Below are 20,617 nucleotides of genomic sequence, written 5' to 3'. Positions count from 1 at the left end.
GAGAATATGAGCCACACCTTCCTTCAAATTATCATGTCTGCACTCTAAACACAAGAGTTTGATAGGACCCCAAAGTTCCATTGAATGTATTGGCATCCTGCAAAGTCTTCCCCGTCCAAAGTTCAACAACCTTCTGAGGCGAGCCAAGCCCAAGACTCGCAAAGCTCAGAGACGCAGTCTGCGGATAACTCTTCTCGTTCAAAAGAAGCACAACATATCCCCCCTCGACATTTCCAGCCCATACCTGAAAGAGGCCTTCCTTACTGTGAGCCTCTTTATACGTCACAGGCTCTCCAAGAGCGTCTTGATTGATGGAGATGATTGCCTTATTAGTGAGCACGGCTAAGCTATCATTGGAAAGCTTACTGAGATCAGCCCCAATGATCAAGGGTGATTTCAGCGCCGCCCAGAACGCAAAATGTGTCTGTTGCTGGTGAAGTGTGAAATTGGCATTTCCGACTTCGAGCATATCCATATCCAACCAGTGACCCTGAGTCTGATATTGGCTGATTTCTTTCATTTTATTGATGATCGTCAGGACTGAGCAACCGGCATATCCAGTGTTAAGACAGTAGGCAGTCTTGCACTGACACTCGGTTTCATTGGTGAAGCTTGTCGTGATATCGCCAGACATTCTGTATGAGTGGCCGATGTCTGCAGGCAGATAAAATGAGTATCTCAAAGTAAAAGACCGGCTTGTCTGTGGGATGTATCTCACCTCCTCCCCAGTGCCAAGGGAACTGATAGCCCCAACCACACACGGAATAGAAGATATCTCGACCCGAAAGTGCGAGCGCATTCTTCATTGCCCCAAAGCGGATCTGAGGGGCCTCCGTCATCGACTGGAATCCGCCACAGTTGTCGTACTTGAGATAGTCCACGCCCCAACCTGCGAACGTTTGGGCATCTCTTTCTTCATATCCCCAGCTTCCTGGTCTCCACGCACATGTGTAGTGTCCACTGTCTCCGTAAAGGCCTAATTTTAGGCCCTTAGTATGTACCTCTTCGGCCAGTGTCTTAATTCCCTGAGGAAAGGACGTTGCATTGGCTTGAAGATACCCGTCGGATGTGCGATTGTAGCTTGCCCATCCGTCATCAAGCAGCACGTATTCGTAGCCTGCTTCTTTTAGTCCAAGGGTATCGAAGCGCTCCATAACATCCTGGACTATCGTATAGTTTACCGTCGCTTTGAATGCGTTCCATGAGTTCCAGCCCATCTGAGGTTTTTGCGCCAGGCTAGTGCCGCCCAGGACGGAGTGGACGAAGGTTAAAATCGCCACGATGGCCAAGCGGAATGAGAAGAGTTGACAATTGCGTCCCATTGTGCTGCTGGTTATACTGGAGCTGTGTGCTGAGGTAACCGAGGAGTAGGAGTCGTTTATGGGGCAATTATAAAAGTTTTATTTGTAGCAAGTTCGTTTCTCCATCGGTGGCTAACTATGCAACCTCCGGTAGTTGTCCGGGTTCCCCGCCGTAGTAAAGGGAATAGGTAGAATAGAGTTACCAGCTAATAGAGCTGCAGCCTTTCAGCCGAGTGATATATTCTCATTGGACGGGTTTGGCGGATGGGGTTGCGGAGATGCTCCGGGAGATCTAGCGGCCAAACTACTACTAGTAACCCTGAACAAGTTGCCCGAGTTCTTAATCATGGACCCTTCAATTATTTTCTTCCAATTCACCATATATCATATATTGAAGCTGTTTTAGCAACATTTTGGGAGTCCCAACATGAAATTCTCACCTTTCCCAGCACTAGTCCTCCTATCTTTGAGCAGTCTAGTAACGGCCAAAACAGACCCTCTGAACTACCGAAACATCCCCGGCTATGTAGCCTCCAGCTCCTCAAATGTGACGACCGCTCTAAATTTCATCAAATCTCGGTCCGACTTGAGCATCCTGTCTCAGAAGATCGATGAACTTGGCGGATTTGCACAAGCGTTTGACACACATCCAGACTGGAAATTTACATTCTTTGCGCCGAATAACAATGCCTTTGAAAAGTATACCGGGGCATACTTTGATAGCTTCGAGCCGACTCCGTATGTCTGATCATATTTATTGTACTTGGGTTGCTGTCGCTAAATCCGCCTAGAAAAGGGAAATGGTGGCTGGGGAACACTATCATCCACCACTATGTGCCTAACTCCGAGCTCACATCAGCTAGTTTCAATGAGACATTGCAGCGATTCCAGGTGAACATACCCATCCAGATATAATGCATATAGCTGATATTAAGATTAGACTGCCACCTACCTCTTCGTGAGCTCGCAAGTACAGGATGGAACGGTTGTTCTCAACCAAGTGGCAAGTGTAGTGGAATCAGATATTCCGATTACCAGTGTACGCATTCACTGCTTCCTTGCAAGACCATCGAACAATAATTGTCTAATAAATTATTGACATAGGGCGTGGTGCACATCATCGACCGTATCCTAGACCCATCAGCACAGATCTTCGAATCCGATCTTCCGCGGATGTCGCAAACGTTCATCGCAGGAAGTTGCTCGAATCCTCAGCTTTCATATTGTTGATCTCAGTCAGCCAATTGCAGATTGGCTAGATTTATCCTAGTTTCATCATTGTCACGGTATAATCTTATGGTACAGACCCTGCCAAGAGTCACTAAGTAGACATTCATAAACTAATCAAATCTCACCAAGTGTTGGTTTCACTTATTCACAGGAATCATACCCCTGTAGATAAGGAGCTCCAAGCTAAAACCTACCAAATCAACCATGGTACTTTCGATGAGTCACTGGCATTTTCCGTTCACTCGGACCACCAAGTCTAGGCATCTACTATAGCCCATAGAGCAAAGAAACAGGTAGTACAGACATCAGGCAACGGACAAGGCCAATCCGGCCACGTCTTCTGTTGGCAACTCCAGTTTATAAATCAACAAGCAACTCCTCACCCTAACGCCACTACTAGTTGAGAAAACCCAAACAATACAACTTATATCTTCTCCCAATCTTTTCACCAGCTCCTATCCTGCCTCCACCCTCGCAAACCTAATTCATCCCACCATCCTCGAAGAAAAGCACTCAAAATGAAACTCCTCACCTACCTTCCTCCTCCTCACCATCTATGCCACGACCGCCCTATCCACCGATATCAGTGCCGAAGAAGAGTGCGGCTCCCTCGGAGTAATGAAAATCGACCCAGCCGATCTCCCAGAAGGCGTCACCCCCGCGGATGTGCGCAAGTGCGCAGATCATCCGCTGGGCCACCTGCCGCACCCCGATGCTGCTGCAGGTAGTGTGTTGCAGCGTATTCTGCCGGGCTGGATGTTTTGAGATGGACATTTCATCTCTATCTTAACTTGGTGTGGTTGTTGTTAGGGCGTGAAGGCTGAAATAAATATATCTCAGGGCAAAGGGTTGGTCAGATCCCATGAGTGATGAGAGACATGGTGTCGTGTTATGGACGAAGGAATGATTTGAACTGCAGCTCTGCATCTGTGAGATTTTGGGCGGGTGACAGCCACCTAAGGAAAGAAACTTGAAATGCAGAACTGTCCAGTCCACTAGAGTTCTGAATGTGCACGCCCTAACGACTTATTACGAGCCGCCGGTTTCAAGGAGGTGATTTGTAGATGGTCGCTAGAAATACTTAGAGTTTTCAATTTACCTCCAACCCAGATCCCACCAGCTTGCAAGTACTAATATATATCCTCCTCACCGCACAATCGGCATATAGTCTACGGTCGTAGTCGATCCCCCCTAAATTCCTCCGCCGGCCAGCCCTGCAACGTCGTTCCATCCTCAACATGATCCCCCGACAGCACGAGCGTATGCTCTAACAAACACGCATCCTTCCCCATCGACGCCCCTGACAACAATCGAGACCCGGTGCGCATCACACTCCGATCGCTCACTCGAAGCGGATGCAGCTCAAAATCCCCACGCGTGTTGAGATGGCACACCAGGCTGGCATCATCTACTGTGACCCGATCCCCCAGTGTCACCAGGTCCGGCTCCGTGAGAAAAATGTGCGGTTCACCGTTTGCGCTCAGCGCACAATCTGCCCCGATCGTCGCCCCCATCGCGCGGTAGAACCAGCTGAGGTACGCCGTCCCGCTGAGTAACGACCGGATGCCCGTCCCGCCAAAGGAATGCTCAATGAGCATATCGATGGTGCGCTGAATCTGCCAGCGCTGGCAATAGCTACTGCGGTCATAGGGGTAGGACCCCTCCTGTCGTCGTCCGAGGAGCATCCACTTGCTTGCGATAACAATCGCCAACGACACTATCCCTTGGACTAAAGCCACTGCCGCCATGACTGCTGATAATACGCCATACACGGCAAAAGGACGCCACCATCGCATCTCAAAAGCCGTCAGTTCCCTTGGGAGCAGACGACTCAGCACGAGCAACGCTGCCAACGGCGAAGCCATTGAGTACACGGCGGTGAAAGCAACCATAAAGCTGGAGTACCCAACGATAGGCCCCTGGCCCAGTACATGGTAGTTTGCCTTTCCCAAGTACAGGGCGCGCCCGAACGGCCTTGTCGTGTTGTGTTCCCCATCTTCAGTATACTTGGTACCATCTCCCTTCCCCCTGAGCTGAGGGAAGCGGACGGCATCACCATGCTTGCTGCCAGTCCAGACGCTGTCGTCCGGATAGGAGCCGTTTCGCCGCAGCAATGCGCCTGAGCCAACCATCGTGCGCGTCCCAATGGTGACCCCCGGAAGGACTACGCATCGGTCCCCCAGCATGGCCCCATTCTTGATAACAATGGGGTCCCTGCCCAGCCCGTCAATCGTGACCAGGCACGACCGGGAGCCAAACACTACGTCGTGCCCGATGTCCACCAGGTCAAAGTCCGGGATCAGTTTCAACTCGGTACGTGGCCAGTATACACGTTTCCCCACGCTCCCGCCCAACAGCCGTACCGCCACAGAGACCAGCTCGTAGTGCGGCCCTACCAGTTGCGCCAGGCGGGAGATGTCCCCCTGCGGAAGGATGGCGTATAGGGCCGCGTGTCTCACCTTCTGAGCCGAACGCAGTCTGTTCATAGGGCCTCGCGACGGCCGACCACAAACTGCGTCCAAACCGCGCTTGATTACAAGCACCGCCAGGAACCACGCAAAGGGTCCCGCCACAGCAGAGTAGAGCCGCATGAGAAGGAAGTAGCCGATCCGAGTCCGGCTGGTGAGCCAAGACACGGTGTGTCGCAAACGGTCGTCCGCGACAGCCGGGTAGCGACTTACGATTGGGAGCAAACCTGCGATGCGCGGCAATTCCGACACGAAGTGTACAAGAAGCTGCAGCCACCCCACGACCAAAATATGCCAGATCCAGTGGGGCTGCATATCCCGGGCAAAATATTGATCGCGGTTGGACTCGTCCGCATCGTCGACTTCCCAGGTGGACGAGTTGGCGCCGACACACGTGCTGGGGGGCAGCGTGGTCCCAGGTACCACGGTCGATCGGAGGCCCACATAAGAGTTGGCTCCAATGGTGATGGGCTGTAGCAGCATCGAAGTATTGCGCTCACTCGCAAATGGACGGCAGATGCAATTCTCAAGCACCACACCGTCGCCGATGTGAAGGAGATCGTACTCCCCAAGGGCCGTGAATTCGTCGATAAAGACATTGCGGCCAATACGTGCACCCAAAGCTCGATAGTACCAGATTCGGCTCCTGCCATAACGGTCGAATACACCCTGGTATCTCTTGGTCAGCTTACTCTGTGGACGGGGAAGGATCACGATTCAGTACATACCTTCCCACACACTTGGAGCGCTTTCTGTGCCAGCCACCACCGCATATGGTACGGTCCCCACATTGGATACATTCCTGCGCGGTATCGACCAACAAGGAGCCATTTTAGTGCGATCCCTATTAGGGGGGAGATAATTGCCATCAACAGCTGGACAGTCAGTTGGATGAGGATGAGGCCAAGCAGCCGTCCAAAGAGATTCGGACGCAGCGGAAACCGTGTCGATATTTCAGAGAGCAGATAAACCAAGAATGACCAGCGCAGCGCCTGAAGCATTGGGTAAAGAATGACAGATGGAACAAAATTTAGGAATAACACCCATGGATGAGTGGAGCTATATGTCTCTCGACAACCTGGAAGCTCGTGACTTTCAACTTTACGTGTCTCAGAATCAGCGATCGCTGCCTCGATAATGGCCGTGATGGCGCCTACAGTACTATGCTGAAAAAGAACATCCCCTGCCACAGGCACCCGGAACTCCTGCCGGATCTTGGAGATAAGCTGGCCCGCACTCATACTGTCCCCACCCGACTCGAAAAAGTCGGTCGCGGGAGTCATATCTTCCGGGGCAGCTCTGAGTGCCGTTGCGAAGAGATTAGATACCTGCTGCTGCGTGCTTGACGTGGCTGTTGGATGCAGTGCAGTCAGCTTGGCTTGCACAGCAGCCTCGTCAATCAACCCATGTGTGTTGCGTGGCATAGGACCATCTAGCACGTCCAATCTACTGGGAATGAGATATCCGTGCATAAGCTCTGGGAGGCTGGCGAGGATCTCCTCCGGCGAGACATCACCAGTCCCGTCCCTGAAGATGATGGCTCGGGGGTATCCGTCCGCGTGGACTTGCAAAAATACCTCCGACAGTCCCGAAACTTGCGCAATATATCCCTCCACCAAGCGAAAATTGACCTCGCATCGTTTTCGAGTGATGGATACGCTGACAGGTGTATCCACCGGCGGACACAGTGCCTCGTAGTGCCGCTCAGCCGTAGGAACTTGATCTGTCAATGTCTCCAGACCCAGTCTTTGACTTAGGCCGATGCGTCGCAACTTGTTGCGTGATTTAGGAAGGCCATCCATGTAAACCAAAAGAACAGGCCATTTGGGCTGATGAAGACGCTCCCTCAGAGCCTTGTGAATTTGGCGAAGATCAGGCCTCATGCGACCTGCTGGGGTTACAATCGCCACACCAACAACCTCTTGAAGGGCATCATGGGGAGTAGGGAATGCCAGAGCCTCCCTGATACGGCCAAAAATATTCGATGACGGGTCTCGGGAAGCTGATACCATGGCATCCTCGACCTCCACCGGCGATATCGTCTCCCCTCCGCGATTGATGACTTCTTTCGTCCGCCCGGTGATATAGAGCCACCCATTCTCGTCAACATATCCGAGATCACCCGTGTCAAACCACCCTGCTGAAGTGAACGAGCTCCGATCCAGTCCATTTTTGATGAGGTAACCTGGGAATACAGGTAGGCCTCGGACACAGATCCTACCTACCGAGCCAGTAGGGGCATGCTGCTGCGTGTGCTGCGTGTGAAAAATTGCTAGCTCTGGCCCCGCGGCCAGTCCGGTGCTTCCTGGCCGACTGAAGCGGCCGGCCTTAGGTGGTGCAGTAATGGGTACACATTCAGTCATTCCATAGCTGAGTGACAATGAGCATTGAAATATGTCTCCGAGCTGCTGTGCGAGGTTCGGGGGCAGTGCTGCTGCCCCGTTGCATATAGTTGCAATAGTGCTTTTCCTAATAGATTCAACCCGTTGTGCAGCTTCGGCTACTATCATCTCATGCATCGTTGGTGCTGCGTAGTACCACGTTGGGCGATGCTCTTCCACCATATCCCAGAAGAGGTTCGGATCAAATTGAGAGCAACAGATCGTCATACCCCCTGCCACAAGGGGAGCCCACAAATTTCGCATCATACCGCCGCTTTCTATGTCAGTACATACCTTTTCGCATTCGCTGTGTAGTAACGAAGGGGCTCATACACATGATGGAGTGGCATCATATTCAAACAGCGAGATCCAGGAGTCAACTCCAGACTGTCCATCACGAATGTTGCACTGGCAAGAAGATTGAACATGGTGATAGGAACTAGCTTCTTGTTACCACTGCTGCCACTCGTGGCCAAAATGATGGCGAGTTCATCCGGACCATTGGGAGCGTGCTGGGCTCGACACGATTCAATGGAGCAGTTTGTGCAAGTAACACTGAAAGTCAAGTCATCTTCGGGTTGAACTGTGAAGACGAGTAACTCCGTCTTTTTATGCAGCCGTTTCGTATCCGATTCAAGCATGAGAACTGCATCTGCCCCGACCGCGTCAAGGTCAGTCATTAATTCCTCAGGGGCTGCTGTAGTTGCCATCGGCACAACGGTATAGCGGTTCGCTACCGCAAGTAAAGCCAGGGCCAGGAGAGGCCCGTTGGGAAGAACGACTGCCACCCGCGGCTTCCCACAAATTGAGTCTGGGAGCATAAGATCAAAGTTTTCTATGAACTCCCGCACCTCTGTGTGTGATATGACGCGGCCTGACCTGGGTTCCAGGAGGGCTGGCTGCCGGGATTCACATGAGATGAATTCGGTCATATGGGGCATAACCGACTTTATTCTCTGCTGAACATGATCAACTGTCACCACCCAGTCTGACGAGCTGCCATTCTTGGCTGCCTCTGGTAGTTCTTTCCAGTGCTTTTGGTAGCGTCGCAACAGGTCTTGAAATGCCAAAGTTCCACTCTCCCCGTATAACGGTTCGGTAAGCTGGAGGAATGCGAGTTTGGGCGATGGTTGACACTGCTCTTGTAATTCTTTCTGTACTCTGTGAGTGTTACGTGATCAGCACCTGTGTAGCGCATATAGGAGCTCCATTCAACGCACAGGCTCGCCATGAGGACAAGGACATCGGCAAAGCTAGCAAGAGGTATTCGTATCAGTAAGACGGATGGCTATAATAGAGCCAGGGATACTTTGCGTGTGCGCAGCAAGCCTGGTAGTCCGTCGCTTATGTCTGAACAATAGCCACCCTTCCTGAAAGCCAGAGAGGCCGGTCCCATCCCCTTGGAGAACCCCAGAGTGTAGTGTCATATGCATATGCAAGCCACACCGCCGTCGATCTCACCCGCCATTGCGGACAGATCGCGATAAAATTAGGGGCAATGCTTCAGGTGCAGGGACTTTCACACCGACTAGATCTTAGGCTGCCAGAAAGATACCGTCACTTGTGACTTGTGATCCGTGGACCTTAGTGATTGGTGCACGTAGTCTTACGTCTGCCCCATGTAAATCGAATTCCTATGATCGTGCCGCCTTGCATTGGAGGTAATGGGCTGCTTGATATCTCCCGAAATTGAGTACCGAAGGGATCTTTTGACTAGGCAATGCAACAGTCTCTGTACACATAGCGTGATCGACAGCCCGGAAATAATTGTATCCTCTCGATGACCACTGCGTTGTCCCACCCTGAGCTCTGCGTTGGCATGACATTGCTCTTGCTCGGTCTCCCATTTCTGGGAAACAGTGACCTTCATTTAAGGTTTGGCTGTGCTGATTTTCTTTTAAGGGTTATAGCCCATAGTTTCTTAGCAGGTAGGCTACCGCAGCAGAAGACCTAGAAAATTGATAAATCATTGGCCACCAAGTTCGCTGTTTGACTTCGGACTCTGTGTCATCGCCCGTGATACCTTTTCTCTAATTAGAAGTGTTAACTTCGATCAGATTCGTCAATCAAGCGAGTCATAAACGCGAACATAAACGTCAAAGTCTGATCAGCGAGGACATTTTGAGCTTTGGTCAGCTGTCCAAAGATTGCAGCTCTCAGTTCTGTAGACGTGATTGGTGACAAGCGCCAAGGCAGTAGGTGTTTTAGTCCGTTGTGTAGGAAATGATAAAGTTCAGTTATCTTTGGTGCATGGCGTGGATACGTCGACTTCTCGATAATGGAAGAATTACGAGTGAAGGTATTGCTTGCTTGTCGCCGCGAAATTGGCATCTCATCCCCAACTTTATGAAGGACTCTCGCTTTTTCTCAAGTTGCTTCTTCTTGTTATCGATGTAGATATTCGTAGAACTGGAAGAAGGTGGTCGAGTATGAGGAGCGTAATTATACCCGCTTCGTCGAAGTTGCCTCCCAGGAAGTTACTGGCGGGGCAGCTGGACAATACTATTACACATCTTACAACCGATGATCAAGACGCTCAATCCGTCAAATAATAAAGCTGGTAGTGCATTTATACTATATGTTTGTCGCTCTTGGATCAGGCGTACAAGGGAAGATTCTGATATAACGGTCATCCAAGAGGAAAGGAGTAAGCTCTGTAGAATTTAATAATGACCAAAAAGATACTAGATTTAAGATCCTGGAACATCTACCGCTAAAGGCGACTAAGGAAGGTATCATTCAATATTATATAGTGCAATACAAAGGTATTAGGCCCATCTAAGAAGCGCTGATGGAATAGTTGCACCGCATAGAGGTCGCTCACTGAAGATGACTAGAGGCAACTTTACTTGATAGGACAGGAAGAGAAGAAGTATTCTGCAAATAATTTCATTCGATCTAAATAGATCCGAATCCTGAGTCCATCTTAGCTTCGCCCGAAGGCTACTAATCACCGGCCCTACGTAGAAGGGTAGACTCATCGCCGGTGGGCGTCCCCAAACTCCGCCAAGCGCTCTAAAAAGAGGTTAATCCCCAAGCCAACGAGATGTACGCAACTACCACTGTGCGTCATATCCATACCACATACGATCTCCCCGTTCTCCTGAGTCCTCAAGACGAGTACCTTCCCCCAAGGCACCTTGATTCTCCCAGAAGTTGAGTTCAATCGCTGAATGTGAATGGATCAGCAGCAAAGCTGGAGGCGGCGAACGAATCACTGCCAACTGCTGGAAGACAGAGGCGCCCGGCTGAGCAGCTCTGGCTTCTTGTAGCTTGCGATACCATTCTCGAAGCTTGGGGCCCTCATTCTTGAGAGCGATAGCAAAGCAAATAAGACCTGCGACAATCGCAACCTTATTCAACTCCGTCCAATCCATTGTTACAACCAATGTCTCAGAAGAGCAGTGAGAACTGGGGGAGAAAAAGGAAAGGAAGCCAAACGACAGGGAAGGAGACAGGCTTTATACCTTGGAGGCAAACCCATTCGTGAAGGAACATGGACCAATTCCCTCAGAAGTGGGCTATATACAGAAGGCTATGAAGTAGAATCCTTCTGCGGCAGCGAGAAAGGCAGAATTTCTTGTTGTGAACAAAGAGAGCTTGTGGCAGCGAGTAAGTTATAACGTGTGGCAGCGAGCAGGTAGACTGTGCAGCAGTGAACGAGGCACAGTGCATGGTTGTGAACAAAGACGGTTTGTGGCAGCGAGCAATGAACATTGTGTGGCAGCGAGCATGATATGGTGCTGTGTGCTCCTATGGTGCTCTATAGTTAGCAAGCATGTGACGATTAGGTGAACGTTTGCTCGTTTTCGCTCTTTCCTGCAAGGTGAATACATCGACGTACCCTTTAGGACTCATAGACAAGCTCCAATGCGTGCCACAGCCCAATCATCAGATCAAAGTAATCATAATAATCACATGTCTGTAAAGATAATAGTGCATCCACAAATAACCTCCCCGAAAGGCATTCTCTGGTAGTCAGTGTCTTAGCTGAGCTTGAAGCTGTACTGCTGCTGTATATTTGCATGTCTGATCGTTCCTTGATCTCCCTGCCACAGCAAGCAAGTGTTCACGAGATATCGACGTCACAACAAGTGGACAAGAAACATGAAATCTTTGTTTATTCATTCTGGAAGTTGTCAGCCCCCAGCAAGGCACCATCAAGCAGCTATTCCCAGTCAGCATCAATGGCAGCAGCTATCCTGTGTATTATCGACTCACCATAACATATCATCAGACACGGGATAAATTGATCCATCACAGAAGGGCAGTTGGAAGTCACTGTGCTCCCTCATCAACTCTCCCATAACCCTCCCTCCTAGTCAGCATGGATTATCCCCATTTCAATCTCCGAATGTCAACCATTTTTGCGGCTCTCCAGTCGCGCTTTTATCCTGATGGTAATCATATATGTACAATATGATGAAAACCCCACAATAAAGCGGCTAGCAACGAAGTATCACTGTGTCAAGAAGTTGCTCAGTATATATAACTTGCCAGCTCATTTATATTTGCACCGAGGATGAGTGAGCATGGCAGAAAGGTCTATCCTGTGTGGTGCAGGATGGCTGGAATAAGAGATTCGATATTCGAGATCTCACTCAGTCGCGTCAGAAGTATAATTGCTGCGTCAATTGAGAGCTCCTCTTTGAAGCCGGTTTATTGTCAGAAAAGGTTGGATTTGGGGGAGAGGTTGTTGACATTGCGCCATTCCTGTAAGGATGCAAAAAGTGCACAATTGAGAGCGATGATGCGGGATTGTAGAGAGGTTCCGATCGACAAGATAAAGACGTTTATATATGCCAGAGTATTTGACGTTGACGGGAAGTCCCAGGTTATATATAGACAAGGCCCAGGCACATCTCATGCGATAGGGATTTTCCACAATTTTGTTTTGGGAAAGGGGCAAAAACCAGTTCGTGGGGTTGGGGGGTGGATTAAATAGCCCACTTTTGTTTACGTATATTGGGTCAAAGGTGAATGTAATATCTCTCTACGTAGTGACGTCCAATGCGTTGCGTTAATCAGCGAACAAGAAATGTGCGTTAATACGTTGAGACCGCTTGTCATGGATGAATTTTTATCTTCACCGGCCGTGGTCAACTAGTCTGGCCAATTCATCCCCCTCCCCCCGGCTCATCAATTTGCACAGTGTTGCTTCTCTGTGAACGCCAAATATACCTATCTTCACTGTATCTGTTATCTTCTCATTCTATTATCTCATTGCCGCCTTGCGCGTCTATTTGTGAAGGCCGGCAGGTTAATCTGGGTCTCAAAAATTTCTTTATATCGTAGAATGCCACATCTCATTTCTCTGATATCATGTTCCTATTACGTTGGTTTCGTATTCACGTACTAGTTCATAAGAAGCTTGGATGGGCAGTAAACTCAAAAAGTTACGATATACTAATCTTTTGTTCATTAAGTATCCATACATCCGGTGAAGCTCCGTCTGTCATTCCAAGGGTTGGGAATTCAACTGGAGGTCCAGGTATGTTAGTCTTATTTTCGCTATGCCGACGCAAATGGGAGGATTGAATATTCGTAATGGAGCTAAACAAGAAGTTTACAGATGAATGAGCAGCGAATATTGTCATCTGGGCAAGAAATACATTAGTCTAATTCTAGTTATTGTTATGGTTACGGTGCCCTCGTGCCCTCGGAAGGGTACACGATGCAACAAGAGAGCCTGATACAGTCACAGTTAGATGGTATGTATAGGTTACGGATGAACCACTGATGGCATGACTGTAAGCACCATGCTCTACAAAACCCCCATTTAGTTCACCACTAATCGGCAATTGATGATTATAGTACTAATCGGGTCCGTGGGCACCGCACACTCTAATTTCTCCGCACTTTGATTCTTGGCTGCATCCTGGACCCTTTTCGGGACCGTTTCGGGACCACATCCGCAAAGAAGAAAAGGAGGGTTGTGCTTGGCAGCATCTCGGCAGTGCTGCCAAGGAACCATTGACTAGATATTACTGTTGGAATAAAAGAATTAGGCTTTACCAAATAGCTAACATGCTAAGTGAATCAGTAGCCGATGGTGTGTATATGCATAGCAGTCAATTGCCGCCTCCATATTAAAAGATGTGTTACTATCGCCCATAGTGACTGGTCTACTCCTGGCAAGATCAAATCTTCTGAGTTCTGATAAACTTACCTTGACTTTGTGAAGATGAGGTTCCTCTTAGTATTGTCAATATTATCCCTAATCCAACATGCAACCTCTACACCCTCATTTTTCCACCCACGTCAAACGGTCCTGCAGAGACCAGCAATGCTAAAGCCCCAACAAACACCTTTCAGAAATATAATCTCCCTCGATGGACTTTGGAAATTTGCTCTCGGATCCAGCGGTAATGAGACGGCCGCGCCCTGGACAGCCTCATTAGCCACCAATCTCGAGTGTCCCGTTCCAGCCTCTTACAACGATATTTTTGTCGATCGTCAGATTCACGACCATGTCGGATGGGTTTACTACCAGCGCGAGGCTATTGTTCCCAGTGGCTGGTCACACCAGCAATATCTCGTGCGCGTTGAGGCCGCCACGCACCATGGTCGTATCTATATCAACAATCATCTGGTCGCCGAGCATGTGGGTGGCTACACACCTTTCGAAGCAGATATCACGGGTCTCGTGTCTGCGGGTGATAGCTTCCGTCTGACTATCGCCGTAAGTAACGTGCTGACTCATGAGACTATCCCTCCCGGCAGGATCGAGGTGGAGGAGTATACAGGTAAAATAACACAGGTCTACCAGCATGATTTCTTCAATTATGCTGGACTTGCACGCTCCGTCTCGCTGTACTCTGTTCCGAAACAGCACATCCAGGACATCAGAGTTGTCACTAACGTGGACGGCACAACCGGGCTGATCGATTACCTTGTCACAGTATCAAACTCAACGACAGAGCGTATCAAGATAAACGTGGTCGATGAGGATGGAAGGACTGTTGCCGAGGCATCAGGTACTCGTGGTACTGTTACCATAGATTCTGCCAGACTGTGGCATCCGGGAGATGCATATCTTTACCAGTTTCGAGTGAGCATAGTGGGCTCGGACGACGGTATAATTGACACTTATAGTGTTGCGACGGGTGTACGCACAGTCAAAGTCAGCGGGAACCAATTTCTCATCAACGACAAGCCATTCTACTTCACGGGCTTCGGGAAACACGAAGACAGTAACGTGCGCGGCAAAGGTTACGACCCAGCGTACATGGTCCACGATTTTCAGCTGATGAATTGGATGGGAGCCAACTCATTCCGCACCTCACACTACCCCTACGCCGAAGAAGTGATGGAATTCGCGGACCGGCACGGAATTGTTGTCATTGGCGAGACACCCGCCGTTGGCCTGTCATACTCCATTGGGGCTGGTCAGTCCAGCGGGGACAGTCAGCAGACATTCACCCCGGAAGGAATCAACAATAAGACGCGCGAAGCTCACAAGCAAGCAATCCGGGAGCTCATTGCTCGAGATAAAAACCACGCTAGCGTTGTCATGTGGTCGATTGCTAATGAGCCTGCATCGCATGAGGCAGGAGCTCGTGAGTATTTCGCGCCACTGGTTGCCCTGGCCCACGAGCTTGACTCCACCCGTCCCGTCTGTTTTACAAACTACGGAGATGCTACCTATGAGCTTGATCGAATCTCGGACATGTTTGATGTTCTCTGTCTCAACCGCTATTTCGGGTGGTATACCCAAACTGGCGAGATTGAGGAGGCAGAGACGGCTCTCGAAAAGGAGCTATTGGGCTGGGAGGGCAAATACGACAAGCCCATCGTCATGACAGAATACGGGGCGGATACTATAGCTGGCCTCCATTCTGTGCTTGGGCTTCCGTGGAGCGAGGAGTTCCAGGTCGAACTGCTCGACATGTATCATCGGGTGTTTGACCGTGTGGAGTCAGTGGTGGGAGAGCAAGTTTGGAATTTTGCTGACTTTCAGGCGGCTGTAGGGGTCAGCAGGGTGGATGGTAACAAGAAGGGTGTCTTTACGAGGGATAGGAAACCAAAGGCTGCAGCTCAGGCTTTGAGAAAACGATGGAGGCCTATATAGGTAGCGTATACCATGGGGTTTAAGGGCAGGAACGCCAGTCTTGGCTCCTTTTTGGGGTACTTGAATACCCGACTAGAAAGCCAAGCATCTTCGCCAACTCTCCTTCCATCTCACGGCACGGGCCGATGCCAATAGCTTACTGGCAATTCCGGCGTTATTGCCACATGGCACGATGCCAGTCAGGAAAAAGGAGCTGGACCCACATTTGCAGGCCATTTGCGTTGAATTATTTTGTTGTTTTGCCGACCGGCTCATCGGCCAGTAAGTAGTCTAGTCTAAAACAATGAGCCGGACATCCATCCAATTGGGTCCCCATTATGTCTCTCCTGCCCCTTTCTTGATGTTCCTCCTTGTCTCCACCCTAAAACACAGGCATATCCAACCAGTGGTCAGCATCGCGATCAGAGCCCAGAATAGCCATGACGTTGTGCAAATCTATGATCGATCTATTTCCCCACATGCTGCCATTGAAGTTGTCAAGGAGTGCTGCCTACATATTGAGTCTTCTGGACTCTTGTGGCCATCTGTCTGTAGAAGACTATCCCACAACACCTTTTCTTTCATTATTTGATTTTCTGACATCATTTTGTCTTACCCGCTCGTTCATATTTTTTGTTTTGCTACTACTGCATTTTCCTCTCCCCTAGAGGCCCTCACATTCCTTTTTCCTTTTGGTCTTCACGCTAGTCTCTGTTTCATGGCTGTCAATGCAGAGCAAGATCACTCTCCTCGACAGTACCAACACCTAGAAGAGGACCACATCCTCTCCAATCATGTCAAGCATGATGCGGGAAAAGACACTTCTACTGAAACAGCGGAGGATGTCTTTCCCACTGATCATCAGAGCAAACAAAGGGTCGCAGTCGTGATGACATCCCTGAGTGTACGCATATCCAAATAATCACCGTCACTGTCTCGTGCACTGCCTAATCTTCGTGTGTAGTTATGTGTTTTCCTAGCAGCGCTAGACATTGTAGGTCAATAAAACCGATCATACTTGGCAAATCCCTTACGCTTCCACAGACCATTGTCTCCACAGCTCTTCCAGAGATGGTCGCCCATTTCAAAGCTTCCGACAGCGCCTACACATGGATCGCCTCGTCGTATCTGCTAGCCAATGCCTCCTGTGTGCCGCTGTGGGGTCGTATCAGTGATATCTGGGGCCGCAAACCGATCCTTATGACAGTTGTCGCACTGTTCCTGGGTGGCAGTCTGATATGCGGTGTAGCGATCAATGTCAATATGGTCATCGCGGGCCGCGCTATCCAAGGCGTAGGCAGCGGCGGCATCACTGTGTTAGCCAATATCTGCGTGTCGGATATGTTCAACGTGCGTCGCCGATCAGCCTATCTAGGCATTTTCGGCGCAACCTGGGCGATTGCTGGTGCCATCGGACCCATTATCGGTGGCGCGTTCACAACTTACTCGACCTGGCGATGGTGCTTCTATATCAACTGTTCGTCCTATCCCCCAGTTCTCTTGACGCCAGTCTTCTAAACCCCATCTTCAGTACCAATCGGCGGCCTTGCCTTCTTTGGCCTTCTCTTCTTCCTCAAACTACACACTGCATCTCTCACTCCTCTCAAAACCGGCCTTCTCTCCCTCGACTGGATCGGCCTCAGCCTTATCGTCGGCGCGACACTCATGCTCCTCTTCGGCCTCGAACTAGGCGGCTCACTCTATCCATGGTCTTCCCCAACGATCATCTGTCTCCTTATCTTCGGGGTCCTCACTGCGGGCCTCTTCCTCATCTACGAAGCCCGAGTCGCACAGATCCCTATCATCCCCACAACGCTCTTCTCCAACCGCTACAACCTCACCATCCTACTGATTAACTTCTGCCACTCCACCGTCTTCCTGGGCTCCTGCTTCTACCTCCCTGTCTACTTCCAAAACATCCTCCTCGCCAGCTCCTTACTAAGCGGCGTCTACCTCCTCCCACTGGTAGGAGCCCTCGCCATCTCATCCGGCCTGGCCGGCTTCGTCATGCGCACCACCGGCCGCTCTCGCGAAGCCATCATCCTAGGCATGTTCCTCGCCACCCTGGGCTATGGCCTATTCATCGACCTCCCCGCCACCAAGTCCTGGCCGCGCATTATTCTCTTTCAGATTGTCGCTGGTCTCGGCATAGGTCCTAACTTCCAAGCTACATTGATCGCCCTGCAGGCCAACACCACGCCTGCCGAGCTGAGTCGCGGTACTGGAACATTTTCGTTCGTGCGCCAGCTGGCTGCCGCGATATCTGTCGTTGTGGGGTCAGTATTGTACGCGCGCGCTGTAAGCGGGCAACGCGGAGAGATGGCCGCGGTGCTTGGGGAGACGGTCGCGCAGGAGATTGTAGAGGCTTCGACGGCTGCTGCTGCGATTGTGGAGACACTACCTGTTGGCGAGGATCGGACGGTGGTGTTCCATGCGTTGACGGCTGCGCTGCGATGGGTGTGGGTGTTTTATACTGCTGTTGCCGCGGTGGGGTTTCTTCTTAGTTTGTCTTTGCGTGATATTCGGTTGGGTGATGCGCATCGAAACGCTACTGGTCAGGAGATAGAGGAACGAGAGATGGAGAGGGGAGATACATAGGGTACACACGTCACTTCTAATCTTGAGTATTCATATGGCTATAATTAGCGCGCATTATATTGCCATTATTCCACTGAGTGTGCTAAACAATAATTGCGATTTCTAGCATAAAACCAATTCAAATAGACCAGGTACGCCTAACAATACTATACACTTTGCATGTGTGTCATTCTTGCCATCCCTCCCAATATACCCAAGATAATCAAATAAAATCCACCCCAAAGTTAATTACACACCCACAACATACAATAAATAAGTTAGATACATCACTTAGTAGAAGGATTCGGCATCCCCTCCGTATGCGGCCACTTCCGAAACAAATCCGCGAGGTGATCAATCGGGGCCGTCAACAAACCAATCGCCGTCTCAAAAGGCGGCTTATCAGGCGCACTAGGATGAGACCGCGACGGCACAAACATCTTCGTCCTTCCAAAGGACTTGGCAAGCTTCTCGCTTTCCTCTACCGACACGGCGTTCTCCAGCTTCGGTAGATCTTGACTCTCTTCTTCCTTGATGTGCTCGGACAGATCCTTCATCAAAGCCCGGACAGTAGACTCGAATGCCGGGTCCGTGGGTTTCATGTTTTGGAATTTCTTCAGTTGTTCTTTCACCTACAGACATTAATGTTAATAAGCTGTTGGGTGAAAAGCTTGGTGGAAAACTCACAGATTGATGCTCCTTGCGGTCCTTATCTGCCATAGCCAGGCCGTCAGGAAGGGACTTCTCGAACTGGGGATAGACGACCAGTTCCTCAGCAATTGAATGACGGGCCAGTTCCCAGGTGAATTGGTTCTGCCATTTGGTTTTCTCAGTCTCGGTAGCAGAGCTTAGGATCTTGTTGTAGTAGTCTTCGATCTCGCGGTGATCGGTCTTAATTGCCTCGGATATACGGGATGCCATGATGATGGGTGATTGGGATATGAAGCGGTGCTGTTTTTGAGTAAAGAGTAAGGGCCTAAGAATAGGGCGAGAGGGGTTGACAAGATGGCGGATAGTCATTATAAGGGCTGGAGAGGAGTACTGGTTGCACTATGTAATTTATCAGTGGTCCTTCTAGCCCTCTTTTAACTGTGTGTAGCTAGACGTCATTATGAATGACTGTGTAACATGTCCCTTGCTATCAATACTAAATACGATCGTGGTTCATACTTAAGGTTTGGGCGGCATCATCATCACGACAGCTGCGGTTGCCGAGTGATGACCAGGCGGCGCCTTTACTAAGAACCCACGGCGGGTAGCCAAGGTTGTTAATTCTTGTTCCTGACCAATGAGCTTTGTGGCATTTGTAAGTGTAAAGATATTCTGGATATTGACGAGAGTATTGAATAATATTGTCGAATGGAATAGAATAAAATAATTAGAATAAGAGATGACATCATAGCAAGAATGGTTTAAGAGGAAATTAAAGTGTGTTGTTACCCGGTTGCTCCAGATGGTACTAGTATCTAATGTCCATCCATACAGTACAATCCAGAACATCCTAACTAAATGAAGGCTCTAGTTCACGAGTGCTGTGGAGATGGGGATGGGGTGGATGCATGATCCTCCGGGGTTGTACGCGGTAGCCTGCAGCTTATCAACCACTTCCATGAACTGCGACTATAGACTCTTTTAAGGTAGCTAGCTACAATCAGTCCCCATGTAAAAGCAACAAAACTTCAACAAGCAAATTGAAACGTCATTCACGGTTCTCATAAGAGTCTCGGCATATAAACCGTCTTGGCCATCTCGGCATTGTCAGACGCACCAGTAAGCACACAACTTAAACCTAAGCACCAAGAATAGCGCTTAGCGACATGGCGTTGTAACTTATCCTCGTGTCGAGTTCTATCTGTGCAAAGTCGCCGAATTATACTTTGCAGGGATATGGTTCAAGCTCCTTTCATAAGACGCGAGTCAGGAGAGTTTCGGCGTGTCTCTAAATTAGCCCCACACACATCCTATCATGGAATAAGCTCTGCTACATTCGGGTCCACTTTAAGTCTGGATCGAGATGATCAGTAGATGGGGAACTGTTGATCTGGTGTTCTGAATTGCGGGCGATTTGATTAGAGGGGTTGTGTATTGCCCTAGTCTACGATGGTTTGTAGAACTGTGGGGGGCGGGAAGGGCCAGGATATGAAACAAGTGAAGAGCACTACTGAAACAGAGCTTGGGCCATTGCATCACTCCTAGGAGAGTATCAAGTGATGTCGACCGGGAATCTCTCTCTTGTATTCTACCAGTACAGCTAAGGAAGATGATTTTGCGAGAATGGCAGTACTGGCAGATTGAGAAGTAGGCCATCAATGCGACTTGTTTAGCATACCCCTTCGTTGAAATGACAAGGAATTTCCAGTTGATATGGGTTTTGGTGTGGCAATTGGGCCCTTTACACTCTATATTCAGAACTAGCCTTACTGTTTCAACGCCGACGCCCAGTCTAATTAGCACGCGAGTCGTGCTGCTACTGATGAAATGAACCGTTTCCCGCTTGTAAATCCCCAGTAGGTAGGGTTTCGATGTGCTGCTGATCCGATCCTTGACCCTCCTTTCTTGAGCCGCGCTTTAGCTCTTACAAACGCGTATAAGGCCCTTCTGCTCCCTGCT

The 20,617-nt window shown here is 49.7% G+C and overlaps 7 protein-coding genes across 7 annotated transcripts; 3 read left to right on the top strand and 4 right to left on the bottom strand.

Annotated features, from left to right (window-relative positions):
• Nucleotides 1-31: 31 nt before the first annotated feature.
• BO79DRAFT_268132 (glycoside hydrolase family 27 protein) lies at nucleotides 32-1,422 on the bottom strand (the record flags this gene model as incomplete). Its single annotated transcript, XM_025687095.1, has 2 exons — nucleotides 719-1,422; nucleotides 32-654 (listed from the first exon to the last, which is right to left on the bottom strand). Exons 1-2 carry the CDS (start codon nucleotides 1,320-1,322, stop codon nucleotides 32-34), a joined length of 1,227 nt encoding a protein of 408 aa, XP_025544619.1. The 5' UTR covers nucleotides 1,323-1,422.
• Nucleotides 1,423-1,728: 306 nt separating this feature from the next.
• Nucleotides 1,729-2,610, top strand: BO79DRAFT_268128 (uncharacterized protein; the record flags this gene model as incomplete). The annotated part of the gene is made up of 4 exons (XM_025687094.1): nucleotides 1,729-2,039; nucleotides 2,093-2,192; nucleotides 2,242-2,340; nucleotides 2,406-2,610. The coding sequence occupies 4 exons, from the start codon at nucleotides 1,729-1,731 to the stop codon at nucleotides 2,529-2,531; spliced, it is 636 nt and encodes a 211-aa protein (XP_025544618.1). The 3' UTR covers nucleotides 2,532-2,610.
• A 1,090-nt stretch (nucleotides 2,611-3,700) lies between these two features.
• Nucleotides 3,701-8,611, bottom strand: BO79DRAFT_250404 (acetyl-CoA synthetase-like protein; the record flags this gene model as incomplete). The annotated part of the gene is made up of 4 exons (XM_025685815.1): nucleotides 3,701-5,668; nucleotides 5,728-7,654; nucleotides 7,714-8,541; nucleotides 8,601-8,611. 4 exons carry the CDS (start codon nucleotides 8,609-8,611, stop codon nucleotides 3,701-3,703), a joined length of 4,734 nt encoding a protein of 1,577 aa, XP_025544617.1.
• A 1,746-nt stretch (nucleotides 8,612-10,357) lies between these two features.
• Nucleotides 10,358-10,757, bottom strand: BO79DRAFT_250403 (uncharacterized protein; the record flags this gene model as incomplete). The annotated part of the gene is made up of 2 exons (XM_025685814.1): nucleotides 10,358-10,395; nucleotides 10,469-10,757. 2 exons carry the CDS (start codon nucleotides 10,755-10,757, stop codon nucleotides 10,358-10,360), a joined length of 327 nt encoding a protein of 108 aa, XP_025544616.1.
• A 2,909-nt stretch (nucleotides 10,758-13,666) lies between these two features.
• BO79DRAFT_224240 (beta-glucuronidase) lies at nucleotides 13,667-15,451 on the top strand (the record flags this gene model as incomplete). The annotated part of the gene is made up of 1 exon (XM_025683655.1): nucleotides 13,667-15,451. The coding sequence occupies one exon, from the start codon at nucleotides 13,667-13,669 to the stop codon at nucleotides 15,449-15,451; it is 1,785 nt and encodes a 594-aa protein (XP_025544615.1).
• A 552-nt stretch (nucleotides 15,452-16,003) lies between these two features.
• On the top strand, nucleotides 16,004-18,028 carry BO79DRAFT_234704 (MDR family MFS transporter; the record flags this gene model as incomplete). The annotated part of the gene is made up of 4 exons (XM_025684399.1): nucleotides 16,004-16,334; nucleotides 16,395-16,424; nucleotides 16,475-16,907; nucleotides 16,962-18,028. The coding sequence occupies exons 1-4, from the start codon at nucleotides 16,149-16,151 to the stop codon at nucleotides 18,026-18,028; spliced, it is 1,716 nt and encodes a 571-aa protein (XP_025544614.1). The 5' UTR covers nucleotides 16,004-16,148.
• A 266-nt stretch (nucleotides 18,029-18,294) lies between these two features.
• BO79DRAFT_186530 (uncharacterized protein) lies at nucleotides 18,295-19,027 on the bottom strand (the record flags this gene model as incomplete). Its single annotated transcript, XM_025680475.1, has 2 exons — nucleotides 18,295-18,639; nucleotides 18,695-19,027. The coding sequence occupies 2 exons, from the start codon at nucleotides 19,025-19,027 to the stop codon at nucleotides 18,295-18,297; spliced, it is 678 nt and encodes a 225-aa protein (XP_025544613.1).
• Between the last annotated feature and the right edge of the window lie 1,590 nt (nucleotides 19,028-20,617).

Source organism: Aspergillus costaricaensis, assembly GCF_003184835.1.
Source record: "Aspergillus costaricaensis CBS 115574 unplaced genomic scaffold BO79scaffold_2, whole genome shotgun sequence".
In the NCBI taxonomy this organism is placed as follows: domain Eukaryota; kingdom Fungi; phylum Ascomycota; class Eurotiomycetes; order Eurotiales; family Aspergillaceae; genus Aspergillus; species Aspergillus costaricensis.
The sequence above is the reverse complement of the archived record's forward strand: the minus strand, read 5'-3'. Positions and strand labels throughout refer to the sequence as shown.